Source organism: Rhinoderma darwinii, chromosome 6 (assembly GCF_050947455.1).
Source record: "Rhinoderma darwinii isolate aRhiDar2 chromosome 6, aRhiDar2.hap1, whole genome shotgun sequence".
In the NCBI taxonomy this organism is placed as follows: Eukaryota; Metazoa; Chordata; class Amphibia; order Anura; family Rhinodermatidae; genus Rhinoderma; species Rhinoderma darwinii.
The window spans coordinates 132,850,707-132,868,983 of NC_134692.1; the positions used below are offsets into that span (position 1 = coordinate 132,850,707).

The 18,277-nt window shown below is 41.8% G+C and overlaps 1 protein-coding gene and 1 long non-coding RNA gene across 7 annotated transcripts in view; one reads left to right on the forward strand and one right to left on the reverse strand.

Annotated features, from left to right (window-relative positions):
* Window positions 1–18,277, forward strand: part of LOC142655820 (uncharacterized) — a 326,804-nt gene that overhangs the window by 242,491 nt on the left and 66,036 nt on the right. The gene's annotated exons all lie outside the window — the stretch shown is intronic.
* Window positions 14,869–18,196, reverse strand: LOC142656502 (noggin-2-like). The gene has a single exon (XM_075831433.1). It carries the CDS (start codon window positions 16,707–16,709, stop codon window positions 16,053–16,055), a length of 657 nt encoding a protein of 218 aa, XP_075687548.1. The 5' UTR covers window positions 16,710–18,196; the 3' UTR covers window positions 14,869–16,052.

Here is an 18,277-nt window from a genome sequence, read left to right on the forward strand (position 1 = left end):
TCTGAGACTCTGCGGAGTGAAGCTAACGGGTCCGTAAGCGTCAATATGACATCATCAGCAAATAAAACAATTTTGTGCTGCCGATGCCCTACAGATATACCACGCACTCCCATATCCATGCGTATCATTTCTGTCATAGGTTCCATTACCATAGTGAAAAGTAAGGGAGATAGCGGACAGCCCTGCCTCGTACCATTGGTGATATGGAATGGTTTAGACAACATGCCATTTGCTAACACCCGAGCAGAAGGGGAGGAGTAAAGGGCCCCAATCGCCTCAAGTATAGAGCCAGAAAAACCAAACCGCTTCATAGTTGAAAAGGCAAACTCCCAGTGTATCCTGTCGAACGCCTTCTCCGCATCCAGAGTAAGGAGGAGAGAAGGCGTTCGACTAGTCTCCGCTTTAGAAATCAAATTTATAATACGTCTGGGGCCTGTCGTCCCTGAGTGAGATAGAGAAGTATTTTTAAACTGGTGACAGCCTCTTAAATTGGGTCACTGACATAAATCGTTAACATACTGCTATATATTATATTTGGCTAGTGTGGCTATGAATTTGGTTGAAGAAATGTTGGAGACATTGAATATTTGGCTTCCCAAGATATATCATACGGATTCTGCTTCTTTCTTCCAACACCAGTAAGGAGATTTATAGGATGCCTCAGTCCTCCATTGTTTCAGTGGCGGTGAGACTTGGTTATAGTAGAAAAAATGACCTGTAATGAAGGCTACATTAGATGATTACAAATTTAGACAACTTTCCAACATTTTCGAATTTTGTGGACACTTCTCAATGAGATTTTTGTTGTTGTTGTGGAATATGCCTTTAAAGGGGTTATCCCCCAATACACATGTATCCCCTATACACAGGATAGGTGATACAAGTGTGATCGCTGGGGGTCTGACCGCCGGGACCCCCAGTGTTAAGAAGGATGGGGGACTTAAAGTCCCCCGATGTGCCCCATGAGAATGGAGCGCTGGTGCGCATGCCTGACCAGCGCTCCATTCATTTCTATGGAGACCGTGGTCCCGAATGTCCCATAGAAATGAATGGAGCGCTTGTCAGGCACGCGCACCAGCGCTCCATTGTCATGGAGCACTCCGGGGGATGTTCGGTCCCCCATCCTCCTTAACGCTGGGGGTCCCAGCGGTCAGACACCCAGCGATCACACTTGTATTCCCTATCCTGTGTATAGGGGATACATGTGTATTGGGGGACAACCCCTTTAAAGGCATATTCCACAATAACAAAAAAATCTCATTGAGAAGTGTCCACAAAATTCTAACCTCCCCTTATTACTTTCAATTTAGTTATTCTTTGGTATGCCGTGCTAGTAATAATGGCATCTAGGGCTCTGTCATTATTATTCCCACAGTTTCCCAAGCATTAAATAGAACTTTCTTTACTTCCATCCCCCTGTACAGACTCCCTCCTGCTCCCTTATCACTCTTCTTACATTATCTAATCATAATGCAACTTTAATAAAGTGCCGGTTCTGTAAGCTGCTTCCCTAAGAATGTGCTTCATTCACTTATTAAAAAGGTAAATCCTCTGCCCAGGGGCGTAACTAGGAAAGACTGGGGCCCATAGCAAACTTTTGACTAGCCCCCTCCCCTGTGTGCCACACATCCCCCCTTGTAGACAGTGCCCCCTATAGATAGTGCCCCCCTTTAGATTGTGCCATACAGCCCCCCTGTAGATTGTGCCATACAGCCCCTCTGTAGATAGCACCCCCACCTCCCCCTTGAATATAGCACCCCCAAACAAATAAAACAAAAAAAACTATACTTACCTAGGCCCCGTTCCTGTGACAAAGCATACTCAATGGCGACGAGATCCTTGCGTATGCTGGCGTCATCCAGTGACGTCATCACTCCGGCCTGCGCAGGGATCCAGTCCCTGCGCCTGATAGGTTGCAGGCCAAACGTGGCTGTAGTAGCCTAGTAAATGGCAGAGCAGGGAGATATCTCCCTGCTCTGCCATAGTGTTCAATAGTATCTGCATCCTAAGGACGCAGATACTATTGAATGTGGTGTCGCTACCGCTGTAGCATCCATAGCGGCTGCTAGCGATGCCACCGGGCATAAGGGGGCCCATGCCGGTGGGCAGTACGGGCTCCCTCATGCTGCGCATGCCGCTTTGGCTGCTACAACGGTAGTTACGCCCCTGCCTGTGGCTTCTCAAACCCTGTAGTCCAAAACCCACTCTGTGAGTAAATAGATCCTGTCCATGTTTACATGACAGCTTGTGCAGGGTTCTCTGGGGTTAAAAACAGGCAGACCAGCAAGCTGACTCTCCCACAAGCTGAGAAAAGCAGCTTTAGTTTCCAGCATGGACTGAACTTTAAAAGAGGCTTAGAAAAGTGCTGAAAATGTATACAAATGCAGCAATGTATACATAATTGTCATTGAGCATATAGCAGGGTCAGTGCTGGGAGAAACCAGCCAGGGATTGCTTGCCCCTCTGTTCTTCTTACTAATGTCAATGGGAAATCAATAGTTCCTGCATGCAGCATCCAACTAAATACTGCTACCAAGTCCCACTGTCCTGCAGAATAATAAGGTGCTGATACCACACAAGATTATTAACTGCTTCCGATTTTAGGAAAAAATTCCCCTAAAGATGGGGGTTTACTTCCATAAGTTCTTTAAATATGGCACCTTTCCAGTTAGTTTGTAGCTTTAAAGAAGAGGTTGATACAGGATAAATAGATTGCCATAGGGAAGGGGCCATGATCGACAGCATGTTGATTGGAAAGGAAATATAATATGGGAAAAAAAAAGTAAAAATGATCAGAAAAACAGATGGATGACTGTAGTATTCTAAGAAAGATTTGTAGAAAATTTTATTTAGTTCCCGGAAAAAAAAGTCCTGTACATTGAAACCTTCCAGAAAATGAGCACGGTGTATTCACAATAGTACATGTGTGGGATTTGTTCTCACCGAGGTAAACAAACCATGAGGACAGGTGAAGAGATACAGGCTCGGGGCTGTCAGCTATCACTCTGAATACTATAGTAGTTCTTCAGTGGTGCGTAGCTGGAAACATTCACAGTAGTGTTATCCACACAATACTATACTGTATTCTGGGATCACCAACATATACACAATCAAGAACAGAAAATATTATACATAGTAAACCCTGGTGAATAGGCTATAAGAAGAGGCATCACTCACAAGTGCTTCCGTTCTCTCAATGTTTTCCCAACCAAGACATGGGGGATGTGAGAGCAATACTGTACTGTATTGTCCAATAGCACCCCATTTCCTGAAGATGATGGGTGGATTATGTAATAAAGTTACTGTCTATAATTGACATACAAGCGAACTAAAGACTTTACCCAGGTGTCCCTTGTAGTGAATGTTCAACATTGTTTTTTCTTTTGAACTAAATAGGTCCAAAATCCTGTCCCCTGCATAGACCTAGAGTTAAATGATAAAATTCTGTCTGCCTGCAGTCACCACTAGAGGGCGCTTATACAGTACATAATTATTATTGCTCCTGATCCCCCTCTAGTGGTGATTGCAGAATTTTATAATTTAACTCTGCGCATGGGATTTAGAGCCCTTAGTCAGATAAACAGAGCTCCGACCGCTATAAAGATATATTAGAAAAATAATCGACACAGGACCTCAAAATTACATGATCGTAAAAAGCAGAGATTCACTTTTAAAATCTTTTCAGCCAAGAATTTGGGGGATTATGTCTCCTCTTTTCCATTTGTTCCTCCTGTAGATTTGTCAATCACATATCTAGGGCAACATACTTCAGCAGAGTTAAATGTTTTAATATATGTAGCTAGACTGATATAACATGTGTAGAGCAGGTGCGGGGATTATCTGTTGTCATGTCCACGGAGATGATATATGTCATAACGATCAAGTTTTATATGCCATATATACACTGCTGCCTCCAACTTCCTGCAGCCGTATTCCCCAGGATCATTGTCTTGTCCTGTCATTGTAACATTAAGAAACTGGTAACGCTGCCACATCATTTGGGCTTCAGGTGCCATCATAGTCACGATAAACTGTGTGTACCTAACCTGTATACCTAAAATCAAATTGTATAATGATCTTGAATATTCACTTGCACGGCGCAGAGATTGAGCGGCACCATATAGGGTGCTTACACAATCCTGCTGTAACCTAGCTGTGCCACTAGGTGGTGCTCTAGCTCTTATTCTGGGGCCATTTTGGTATGTTATATAGTTATTATATCATGGTGACAATTCCTAAGCGCTCAAAGCAAAGATTGACTCTTAATTCAGTGCTGTTCATTGACGGAATTATATGGATGGTTATGATAAAAACTAGCAAATTGACAAGCCTATTTATCTAACCCACAAATATCTATACGTAGCTTCACATCCATATTTTCAAACTACCTTGGTAAAAGCATTCAGTTTCTATCTTTTTTTTTTTTTTTGGCATCATTGAGAAGCAATACCTCTCCACTGTGGACAATCTGGGGTCCTCCGTTCTAGTGAACGATGGAAGTCCCAGCAATCAGACCCCCACTGAGCTAACATTTATCAGATATATTGTGGTTAGGTGCTAAATGTTAATGGCTGGAAGCCCCTTTAAGCAAATTCTCAACTCTAAATTGTTCTTGTTACATTTGTGCTTCTAAATAATCATAGTATGACTTGTGTGGAAAGTGGGAAAGGGAGTTGCCGATTCCTTTACAAGATCCTCATGTAATACCTGTATAATTAATAGTACCATTACTCTATTCCTTACTTCATTGACCGCACTTGTCATTGAATATAATGTATAACTGCACCTATTCCGAGCACTTCCAGCTATTATGTCATGTTTAATAATAATACAACATTACAAGACCTCTATATAATAAGCAATGTTTTGTCTGCCCAGAGCGTATTAATTGTGACAGGAAGGGGAACATATAGCAGCATGTCAAGATTCGAAGAAAAGGAGGGAAATATGTTTAAAGGGTAACTAAACTTTCAAAAAACTTTTGACATGTCCTAGTGACATGTCAGAAGTTTTGATCGGTGGGGGTCCGAGCACTGAGACTCCCACCGATCATTAAAATTAAGTGGCAGAAGCTCTCGGGTGAGTGCCGTGCCGCTTAATTTCTGTCCGGCTATCGTCGGAAAGCCGAGCGAGCGGTGTACGGGCTTATGGACTTTATATTGAAAGCCGATCAGAACCAAAGCTCATGTACTTCTGTAGAAAGCCAATCAGAAACGAAGTGGCACCGCGCTCACCCGAGCACTTTTGCAGCTTTATTTAAAGAGAAACTTTGGTGCGTTTTCCCATTCTAAATATTCATTAAAAATATATATTTTTGCTTGCGATGCTTCGTATAACACAGATTGGAGGTTGCAGAGGCGCTTCTGCACGCAGGGGAGTACTTGACACTAAAATCTACTCTTCTGCATCTCCACGTAAAACGCCTTTCTCATCCAATCCCTGTAGTCAGTGCAGGAAAGGACTGAGACAAGGTATATGTTAGGAAAATGAATCCCATACTGATTGTTGCCTATGGGACTTCTTAATAGGGCTAAATAAAGGGGGAGGATAAAAACATAATTTCTTGTTCTTATCAGATGGAGTAGGAGATATGACATTTTGCAAATCGAGAGGATAATACAATATATTCTAATATTACATTTTCGGGTGCATGAATGATGTTTTTGACTAGTTAGACAAGGCCAGCGATCTGCAGCTGCATGAGCTGAACACAGCTGCAGCCCCCAGTACGGAGGCTTCTTCCAGCCTCACACCCCTTTCCAGTCTAGAACCTTTCATGGGGTGTTATCCTTTAATGAGATTTGTAACCTAAACCAAAATAGGAGTTGTTTTATGTATGGTTATGTTTTTGTATCTTTGGATGTAATTGATAGAGCTTAAGGAGGCCTTCACTTGTTTGATGCCTGAAAACTTCCACTTATCATCTCGATGTGGACACTTTGAAGAAGAATGGCGTCATCCTTGGCATTGATGGTTGTTACCCTCTGTATAGACATTGATTTACACACTGCCTATAGGCTCCGTTCTCTAGCACGGGAATAGGCTCTTAAAGAGTGAAAACATTCACAAGACTTTTATATGGGACATTTTCTATTCTTCCCTATTTTGGCATCCATTCCCATTTTTACCTATTCTTTATTATAGATTAGGGAGGACCATTGACTTGGCCCTGACTATATAACTCCCACGTTATTGGATAGTCAGAGGGACACTTATCTATTTATCAGTTCAAAAAGAAGCAAAGAGGGGTTTTGGACAAATGTAGGCACTGGCCCTCTCTAAAAGTGGGACACTTTGGAGGTAGGAGACTATATTAGATATTAATTTGTCTATACGTCCTACACACCTAGTTTTCATTTCCCCTACGGTTCTCTTTGGTCCCGCTGCATCAGAAAGAAATGGGCAGGCAGGCGCTGGTGAGTGACATCATCGACTGTGCACGCCCGCTCCATTCACTTGTAGAAACTGGGGAGGGAACCTCCAGCTCACCTAACACACTCCAGTGTGTTTGTAGATAGCACTCGGATCCTCGTGTCGGCACACGGTGAATTAGCAAAGAAGAGAGAAGGATAGGATCCAGCGCTGAGTCAAATTTAAAATGGATTTTCTGTTCCAAGTTTAATGGCATCGGTTAAAAGGAAGTCCAGTTGTATATGTCCTGGGTGTGTAAGAAAGTGGAGGTATGGTCCTCGGGGCCTCGAGGACCATACCTCCACTTTCTTACACACCCAGGACATATACAACTGGACTTCCTTTTAACCGATGCCATTAAACTTGGAACAGAAAATCCATTTTAAATTTGACTCAGCGCTGGATCCTATCCTTCTCTCTTCTTTGTCCATTCACTTGTGTCTGATTGTGAGCAGAATAGGGAATGATGGGAGGGGGTACCTTCTTCTGTAAACAACGCTGCGGAATACGTTGATGCTATATAAATATGTGTAGCTTTTAAATATATGTTATAGAGGCCCATAGTTGAAATCATTACACAGTGGTACCAAAAGTAGCCGGCATGTGTGATGACATATGCCAGTGGCTCAATGAAGCTTTCTCACTATTCATATAAATGCTTTGACAGGACAAGATGAAATAGCTGTGAATATATTACAAATTATGTCCCTGTTCACGTGCTGATTTGCCACGGACTTCGGAGCACTTTCCACCCTGAAATCTGTATCCGACAACTGTCTGAATACGATGCACGTGAATGGGGTTTCCGCAACCCCGTTCACATGCAGCAGGTGAAATAAAATTGCGGATTTCACACGGAGAAACCAGAGACTAAGCCGCAAATGTAATGGTGCTGATCCACGAATGGGTCCGTGGCACATCAAACTGCGCATCCAAGGCATCCTGTAGAAATTCCGTGTAGGATTTGCCTACGTGTGAATATAATAGTTGATTCTGATGTAGTTAGTTACTGGACTGCCAGTGTGATGTGTTGTATAGTTACCACTTTGTCTTGTATGTGTATGTTGTCACTTGTGTATTACCGATGACAAATGAGGCTCCCATCTCTTTGTTTGTTCCAAACTCTGGTCCTGGAACAAGTACAAAGAATTATAAGTTTATTTAACAACACGACGCATCCTCTCCTGCCTCTATAGCCTGCAGTGCAGCCTTGTGTGTTGTGTGAAGGAAGCTGTGAGGTGACAAGTGACGTCATCAGATTTCAAAGACATTGACTGGCAGCAGTCGGGTCTCAGCCTGGGCATTTCTAAAATTTTCCTGTAATCCTACCAGCTGTCAATAGTTTGACTTTACTTGAAGTTATGTTTGTGTTTTCAGTATGGAAAACCTGGAGGTCAATGCAATCATTCCCTGTCACTATTGCATTATGGGAATTTAATGCTTATTTAAAGTTTTGATTTCAAGTTGATTTCTAATACAATTATTTTGAATGTTCTTTTCTTTGCATATTTTGAGATTTTGTGCCCCAGTCTGGACATGGTAGCCCTCGGTGTCTTGGCTTTTGAGAATATCAGCATTGCAATGACCATAGTATCGATCTCACTCATTTAACCCCTCCATTGCGGTGCTCAATAGCGAGTGCCGCATATGACTGGTTTTGGAGAGGGAAGGAGCTCCCTCTCATCCCACCGACACCCGACGATAAGATCGCCGAGTGTATGTGTCTCCGATGGCAGCCGGGTGCCTAATAAAGGCCCCCAGGTCTGCCTGTAGTAAATGCCTGCTAGATCATGCCCCTTACAAACTGCTTTATTATTAAAAAACAAAATAAAGTAAAAAAAAGTTACACATATTTGGTATCGCCGCGTCCGTAACGACCCCGACTATAAAGTTATTACATTATTTAACCTGCACGGTAAAAATTGCTGTTTTATTTGAATCCTGCCTTAAAAAAAATTTTCTAAAAAGTGATCAAAAAGTCCCATCTACTCCAAAATGGTACTGATAAAAACTACAAGTCGTCCCGCAAAAAAAAAAAAGCCCTCATACAACTTCAGAAAAAACAAAACGTTATGGCTCTTCAAATATTGAGACACAAAAACAAATCATTTTGAAAAAAAGTGTTTTCACTGTGTAAAAGTAGTAAAACATACAAAATCAATATAAATTTGGTATCGTTGCAATCGCAACAACCCGCTGAATAAAGTTATTGTGTTATTTATACCACACGGTAAACGGCGTAAATTTAAGACGCAAAAAAAGTGTGGCGAAATTGCAGTTTTTTCTCTATTCCCCCCAAAAATATAAAAGTTAATCAATAAAATCCATGTACCCCAAAATGGTGCTATTTAAAAATTACAACTTGTCCCGCAAAAAACAAGACCTTATATAGCTATGTCGACGCAAAAATGAAAAAGTTATAGCTCTTGGAATGAGACAATGGAAAAAACTTAAAAAATGGGTTGGTCATTAAGGGGTTAAGTAATTTTGAAATTAATTTAGAAGTTAAAGACGACAGGTTATAAAAGTGTCTACAGGTTTTAAGAAGTGGAGATCTGTGAGATGAAGTAGTCCTGTAGGGCAGGAATTTTTTTAGTCTCCTAACAGGAATTCCATTAATGGACACCATTGTCAGCTTCTTCTACTATACTTGTCTTTGAAATGCAGAGCACGTGCAAATAAAACTTTGTGTAGCGTCAGCCAAACATTTAATATTGTGTACAGTTTTAGGCACCTGCGATTCGGGATTATTTTGTTTTGAAAAAGACGAATGATCTGTGATGGATTTTTTTTTTAGTCCGTCGTCAACTGAAACTAGGCGCGTATAGCAGGATTCACCAATTACAGTCGATCATCCCCACTTTGCGCAAGAGCATTTTTATCCCTGATCTGCTAGTTTAGTCTGGCATGTTGATCAGATCGTTTGTATGATTGTTAGGGCACATTGTAGCCAGAGTAGACCTAATAACAATGTATATATGAATCACTGGTCAGTATAAAGATCTGTTAAATAATATTTTTATACCCCGGGGCATCCATCACTATCCGTATAAGGGTGCCTTTACTGTAAGGGCGTTGATGCTATGGATGACGTGATGGTTGATACATTAATTGACTTTAGATGAGGTTGGATGTCTTTCTTGTAAGACATAATATCACAAGTTATATTTTACTAGATTGCTGGGGTGGGACGTGATCCAGAGATTTATTCTGATTACCATTTCCAGAGTCGGGAAGGAAATTTTGCCCTAATATGAGGAAATTGGCAACAACCACATAATGATTTTTTTTCCACAGGATGGGGGATACATGTGTGATTGCTGGGGATCCGACCGCTGGGACCCCTAGCGATGAGGAGAACAGGGGACCGAAAGTCCCACAAAGTGCTCCATGAGGATGGAGCACTGGTGCGCTTGCTCGGCCAGCGCTCCATTGATTTCTGAAGCTGCCAGAGACAGAGGTCCCGGACGTACCATAGAAATAAATGGAGCGGTGACCGAGCATTCGCAGCAGCACCCCATTCTCATGGATCGTTTCGGGGGACTTTCGTTCCCCTGTTCTCCTCATCGCTGAGGGTCCCAGGGATCACACTTGTATCCCCTTATTCTGTGGAGAGGGGATTCATGTGTATGTGAGAGAACCAATTTAAAAGGCTTTCCCACTTCAGACATTGATGACATCAAAAGGACAGTGATTTCTGACTTTATTACTGTGGGGGAACCTCTGAAAAATATTTGCACTCCCCGAGAACCCCTCCTTCCATTTCTGCTTGGCGTAGGGAGCAGGTAAAGTATTCTATTATTTTTGCCCATTGCTGTAATTTGGCTGAGATGTGTTGACCACTTTGTCTGCTACTTGTCAAACATCTACCAGCAAGCAGTTTGCCTTCCCTACTGAAAAAGTCAGAGGTCTTGCTGCTGCCGTCTTCTGGGGAACCACTGACCAGAGCCCTAGGAACCTCAGGGCTCTTGGGGACCCTGGATGGGAAACACTAGGATATACCATCAATGTCCGATCAGACATCTGTGATCCCAGTCGATCAATAGAATTAAGTGCAACGTCGGCTCCTGTCAGCTCTGCTCGACTTTATTACAGGCCGCATGGTCAGCCTTTGAGTATAACGGCCCAATGTCCCAGGTTGTTGATATCACAAGTTGCCAGTGAATTGAGCCTCCAAAGGGACCATTCTGTTCTGATTGCAGGTTGAACAGGATTAGAAGAACATGAATACTTTCTTCCAGAAACAGCACAATCCTGTCCACGGGTTGTGTCTGGCATTGCAGTTCATCCCCATTCACTTTAATAAGGCTGAACTGCAATACCATACACAACCTGTGGACAGGTGTGGCACTGTTTTTGAAAGAAAGCGGACATGTTTTTCTAATCCTGTACAATCTCGAGGATTTCCATTGATCATTAATCATAAAGTTGTGTCAAGGTCTGAAATATCCTTTTCTCCAAATGCAAATGTTGCTGCATTGATTTTTGTCTTGTATTCGGATCGTCCTGGAAAACCTGGAAAGTTAAATAAGTCAGCTAAAAGTTCTTATTTTTCTAAAATAAATCTTCAACAATGGAATCAATGGTTCAATTTATTGTTAAATCACCGAAATCTCATGTAACCTCCCAGAATTGTAGGTCATGTGATCATCCTCTATGGATTCACGCTGGTTGAGTATAAGCCATGGTAATTATTATTATCAATTGTTTAGGTTTTGGGATGGAAGTTAAGGTTAGGGTCAGATGTTACCCTCTTTGTGGCCCCAACCCTTGTAGACTGAACGGAGCCCCAATAGCTACATAAATCAGTGTCTTTTCTATCTGTAGTTTTCCAGCTGTTGTTTAACTATAATAGGAAGTGGGTTATTAGCGATCTACCATGGAGATCAATGGAATGCAAGTGCAAAGCATCTTCTAAAGCCCTAATGATCGGGAGTGAAATATATGCACCGTGCACTGATTTGGTGACAGCGATTCCATAGCGGGGGCAGAGGGGGATCATTTTTATATGTGATTCAATAGAGCCTGCCCCATGGAGGGGGATATGTTGATAGACCCAGACCAGTCTTATGGAAGGGTGGTCTGTGAAAAAACAATTTATTCTTTGTGTTTCGGCATTGTTGCAGCACTCGTACCTAGAATTTCCTACCTCAGTCTATACAAATAAACATTTTTTTTAGGTTTTTGCCGTAATTGGAATGATTTTCCAGGCAAAAAGTGCTCTGATCATAGAAAAATATTTTTGGATGCATATAATGGAAGGATACATAAGGGTAAGAGCTCTGTTTTTAAGGCATTATGGAAAATGGGCGTCATAGAGGAGAGCCACCTATATCTCCCCCGATGCCAGATGATCACCAGGCATACCGCGATACCATAACTGTGTTTTTTGTTTTGTTCTGTTTACACTTTTACAAAATAAAAGCACTTTTTATGGAAATAAACAATTTTTTTTACTCTTCACTGTTTTATTTTTTAATAAACTTTATTTAACCGTATCTAATGTTTTTTTTTAAGTCCCTCTAGGGGATTTTACAATGCGATCTTCTGATCGCTGATACAATGCTATGGTTTACTCAGTATACCAAAGCATTACTACCTGTCAGTGCAAACCTGCCAGGTAGTCTATTAGAACATTTAGTAATGGCCAGCCTGGGCGCCTTTGTCAGGCCCTGACTGCCATGGCAACCCATCGGTCGAGAGAGCCTCCTATCTCAGACAAACCATTTAAATGGTGCTGTTGCTATTGACCGCTCTATTTAAGGGGTTAAACGTTTACGATTGCAGGTTTCTCTGATCCGTTGCAGTGGGTGCCCGACTGTTACTCACAACTGAACTCCCATGTAGATTGCCCGGGCACAGCCTCTTAGTAGGCACGATCACCATCACATGCCTGTAGGAACGTTACAAAGGGGGACCCTTCCCGTGAAAATGTAAGAAGGGGTTTAACCATAAAACTCTGACTACCTGCAGCCACCACTAGGGGGAGTTTACTACATACAGATTTATACAGTTCCCATTGAATTCAATATCATGTATGCAGAAAGCTCCCCCTAGTGATGGCTGCAGGATGCCAGAAATTTATAATTTTAAGGGTTTTTCCAGGACTTTGATATTAATGATCTATTTCTGGGATAGGCCATCAATATCAGATCGGTTGGGGTTCAACTCCTGGCACCCGCTCTGATCAGCTGATTGAAGGGACCGCGGCGCGCTGATGAGCACTACAACGACTTTGCTCCGTACATTCGGTAGTGGCTGTGTCTGGTACTGTAGGTCAGTAGCATTCACTTGAATGGTACTGAGCTGCAAAGAGCTGCAGTACCAGGCACAGCCACTACCGAATGTACAGAGCTGCGCCTGTTAATCAGCTGATCGTGGGAGTGCCAGGAGTCCGACCTCCACCGATCTGATATTGATGACCTATCCTAAGGACAGATCATCAATATCACAGTTCTAGAAAATCCCTTTCACTATATGGTCATTAAGGGAATTAGCAGATCTGTATTAGAAAAATAAAGCTCCAACCCTTCTAAAGATATATTATGAATATAATCAGCACACAATTTTTGACCAAAAAACTTAATGGTGGAAATCACTTGTAAGATAATATAAATTGAGTGGAGTTGAAGTATTGTGTATATGCAACTTTCATAAGATTTTCCTGCATCTGTCACATGACTGATCTATCAATAAGAACAAGAAATTGCAGTTGTTTAATGACAAAAGTCTATGAGTAGCCCAAGCGGTAAGGGGGCCAGAGACCATAATATTTCCGCCAATCAGTATTGGGGTTGGAATTTATATTTATGCCTTTACTTTGCTGGGAATTTTAATCACATATTCGTTTAAGACGTCTTTTCTCGAACACGTTACTTGTCCTTCTGCTCTTGTCAGTATTTTTTCTCATGAGAAGCGTCTTCTAGGATTTATACTAGAGAGAGCAGCTCTAGAAGTAATGAGACGGGATGTTACACATTACATGGTTGTTAAATGTAAGACGTGGTCAGCGCACACCTGTCTCCGTACTCATGGGAAGGGCACGTTCTTACCCCACGGTTTGGAAGCTTACATCACTCCAACTTATCTTTTCATACCTGCATGTAACAAGGTAAGCATCCATGTCCGTACAGGTCTCCATGTCCTTATTATATTCATGTTTCAAAAATAATGTTTCGGGTCATCAATGTGCAGCAAATATTCCCCCTTAATATTCCGCTCTGGTGCCAAAAGACCCATACAGCTTTGTAATGTGCCTTTAACCCTTTACCCACCAATGACATTAGCTTTTGTTCTATATTTAAGGTTATATGCATCTTATTACGTGAATGTATAGCATTGTTTTCCAACCTGTGGCTCTCCAGTTGTTTCAAAACTACTACTCCCAGCATGCCCTGACAGCCACATGCTGGGAGCTGTGGTTTCACAGCTGGCAAGTAACAGGTTGGAGACCGCTGATGTATAGTCATTAGTCATGGGATTCTTAAGAAATTCTGAAGATCTTTACAAAGACTCATGCTCACAGCCATATTACGGCTCCCCACAAGCCAATAGCTCTGCCGTACCTCCGTTTGACTCAGAATTCATATGTAGGTTTTTTTCGGTATGATGTGTATGCTATATTCCATTGGACGCCGTATTTCAGAGCTATTCTCCACTAGAAGCAGGGAATAGCTCTGTAACCTGGTGCTGCATAGAGGCACCATATGGTGGCACCAGCGTGCCTATGACTCCATAGTACGAAGCTGCAAGGACTCCACGTGCCTCCATGCACATGGCTCTGCCATGTGTATGAACTGAGGGTTACCCTAAACCTTCTTCATGATACCAAGGATATCAATTCCTTCTTATTGCACAAAAGCAAGAACATTTACATGACTTCACAACTCCTCTTATAAGCAGTGTACATGTATGTTGTAGACCGTAGTCTCTTTGATCCCCAGCTCTTGCCCAGCAGAGGGGATTTGCAGCGCGTCACACACATATATGTCAAAGGGCTGTTTGTTTCATTGTAATGTTTCATAATGTGTTATAGCGGCTAGACTGGGATATAATCAATTTCTCAATAAAATAAATCCATTACCTTCCCCAGGCCTTTGGTTTCAGCCTATTAAACCAGTTGCTTTTTCTCGGTTTTGTTTTGTGAGACGCTTTGATCTAAGACCCCCATAGTTTTACAATGAACAACCCTGGTGCTAGCTAAATGGCTTAATACATTGCTGGTGTATTGTCTGTGCTCTGCCTCTCACAAGTGAAAACATAAAGATTAGGGCTCGTTTAATAACACATCACCATTGACCGTGAATAGAAATCTTACATCGGCTACTATGGGAGTCATTATTACAGAAAACATATAGCTGAAACACATAAAACAGGTTTTAGTCCCTCATACTTTTCCCTTCCAACCAACCAGCCACATAGAATAAAACAGACACCAGGGATTATATTGAACCACTGAATGTTTATTTATTGCTATAATGTCTTGCTGGTTTTTGAAGTTTTTGTTCTTATTTTTGTTTTTTAGATGGTATTTACACTGTTACATGAAAGAGAAATATTCAAGTATTATATCTGTCCATAATTTTTATAGCTACATTTGTTTGCCTGTTGTTTTGAAGTGTCTGTTAACCATAAAATAAATAGTGTGGACAAAGATATCCCGATCTGCACCCTGACCATAATACAAGTAAACCAAGATATCACTCTCTTATAAAACATCTGTATAACATTCAATACTATTTATTCATGATAAAAAGGAGCAAGATAGGTCCGCATATCAGATTATTTTGTAGTGTTGTCACAACCAAATCACTGTTTGCTATAATGGGAAATGGTGGGGCATATGGGTGGCCTGGGAGATCCAGGGGTGTAGATGGTGTGGCAGGGAGGGGTTAAATTAGAATAAAAGCGATAGATAGATTAAAAATATGTGGTCCATATGTCTCATATTATACAAATACCCTCCAAAAATAAAATCCAGCTAGCAACTGTAAAGAGAAAAAAAATTACATCAATATTACATTTAAAAAAAATCTATTTTATTTACAAAAGCCGGTGACTCGAATTTAAATTCCCTTTTCTGTTTTGTTCGTACGGTTTTCTTTTATTTTTTTTAATTATGTTAAAAAGCTATATTACATATAAAAATAAAACATCTGTCTTGGAGGTGCTTAGTTCTGGAGGCTTTTATCAAGCTTTAAAAATAATATACATAGCAATAATACAATAATAATAATAATATGAATAATTATACTTATCAACAGTGCAAGGTTGGGGAGGATAACACTTTCTATCTCTTTTAATACTGCATAAATTGGTTATTAACCCAACAGAAAAGAAAAAAAAATATTAATTTATGGCAATAATTCCTTTTTTTTTTGTTGTCGTTCTTGTTTGTCCCTGTCTGGCCTCTTCGTGGGTACCTTCAGGAGTAACCATGGTAAAGACCAGAAGGGTTTAAGGGAGTCCACTCCCCCACCTCCAAAGATTTTTTGCTGTCAACCAGTTGAACTGTGGTTGTATTCACTATCCAGTTCCCCAGTGTCAATGGCAAAAAAAGCACCAGGTTTCTTGTCCTTAACAGTGCAAGGATTAACCAGTGACCCATTCAGCTCCCAAGTCCTTTCACTGATGAGCAGCAATTAACACGAGCACTTGCACTCTGATAATATCGGATACTGGAAAGGGATCCATGTGCAGAACCGTTGCCTCGACCAGCCCTGGCAGTGCCACCTTAAGAAAATCTTGGTGACAGATTTATGGGGCCTGCAGTACATACCCTCTGGTAAGGAGCAGGACTTCTCTCCGAAACATTGTCCTTCCTTGATGAACCTTGGCCAAAACCTGATCCCTAGGTCCTTCCAGGTGTACAGTACTGGGCAGTAAGTGTAAGCCCACAACCATTGTAAGAACTTTCGTCTGGCTTTCTTGCCCATCTTGATCCTGCCACCATAAGGTGCTTCACTGAGGTCCATCTTCTTGAGCTCAATTGGTAGTGAGCCAAGGGTTTTAGTTTTTGTCAATGAGTCCTGGGTGGACGTGTTAACAAGGTTGGGCAAAACCACTGCCATAAAGTTGGGGTCAAAGTTGCTGCCAAGTTTCTTTCTCAATGTCCTCTCATCCAAGTCCTGCTCTTTTGGATCCTGTTCTGGATCTGGTTGCTCAATAACAGGTAAGACGGGTAAGTCTCCACTTGGAGAAGGTCGAAACCTGAGAAATGGTTGACAGGACCCCTGATGGTGCACTAAAACCAGACAGGAGCAAAGAAGAACTGCCTGAGGCAGATTTATCCTCTTCATGATTTTTTTGCCCCTTCAAAGAAGAACAAAGTTCTCCCACCCCCCACCCGCTGGAGTTTTTGCCTCAAAAAAACCTTTTAGATCTCAATGGAAGGAGCAATTTTTGCAAATAATCCAACGAGAGAGTTTAGCATATGTAGCCTCTGAGAGAGCACATTAGTTTTAGTGAATTATATTTCCCCCAAACAAATCTCTTATATTCTTTCTTCAGCCTGTAGAGCTCAGAAATAGACACAAAGTCCAGAGAAGATGCTTTAAATAGATCAGCGGCGTGTGTGACACACACACAGATGGATATACTGTATGTGATCTCCAGCCTTGTGGAGCCAGGAAGTTTCTCACAGAGAGGTAGCTGTGTCCATCAGCAGGGAGAACCACACAAGGAAAGCAAAGATATTTAATTTACCCCTTTCTCCAACTTTTCAGTCCTCCCCCTTCCCTCTCTCTCCTTTCTTACTCCGATGCAGGAGCTGGCTCACAGGACATAAAAATTCACAGTGGAATAGTCTCCATCCCCATGGTGACATCCAGGACAACTTGTCTAGACTCTGCAATACAGTCTGGGCTCAGGCAGGAGCCAATGGTATAAAAATAATTAAAATTAATCCTTTCAAATTGGGAAAATTATAGGCAGAGAGGTATGCTGCTAGCGTATCCAAATCATACACTTTCCAAGTTCTGAGTCTTTAACTTTTGTAGACAGCTACTTCAAAAATGGCACAATCCTTCAAAAATTATAAAACGTAGAATCGCCTTTGTTCATTTAGACAGTTCCAAAATCCCAGAAGAGATCCAGACCTGCATTGAGGTAAGGCTTCATCTTGCAGTGTCTCCTTTTTTTAATTTTAAAGTAATCCTTTCTGCACCGAAGCTGTTATCCAGAGAGTCTGCCGGGAGAGAATTGGGGTTTTGTCACAATTCCTCTGGCTCCAGTCTTTGTATAGAGAGGGTAGCGAGCCTCTTTTTTAGGAGCAAATGAAAAGACATAGAGAGCAGTGAGACAGCAAACACATGGAGCTGTGTGTGTGCAATAAGGGAGCCCTTTTAAAGCAAGGCTCCTTCTTTCTTTCTCTGGCTGGGAAAGAATGCTGCTTGGGTGCAAATGAGATGTTGCTGCTTGTGAGGCAGGAGGATTAAAACTCTTTTATAATACAGTATAAGAGACCGAAAAGAGAAAAAAAAAACCCACACAGACTGTGCAGTATCACATTGCCAAAATGAGCCTTATATCCAGATGTCCTTCAGAGTTCAAGCATGGTGTATACCAGTCTGGCTTCCTCTGTGAATGGCCCCAGGGTCCTGTGTCTCAGTGCAGTGACCAGATGGGAGCTGGTGAGCAGCAGGTTACTGATGTCTGAGAGCTGATCAACAAGTGTGATGTCCAGTGCAGATCAGGCAGGTGCTTTTCAGGGTTCGTTCCTTCCTCTGTACCTGTGTCACCCTTCTCAGTGCAGAGCTTGCAGTAGAGTGGCTTTTCTCCACTGCTTCTCACTCCTGAATGTGCTGCTCTCTACTGTCCAATGCAGGTTAAATATCTCCCCCTGATGGTGTGAATTTAACTGACACTA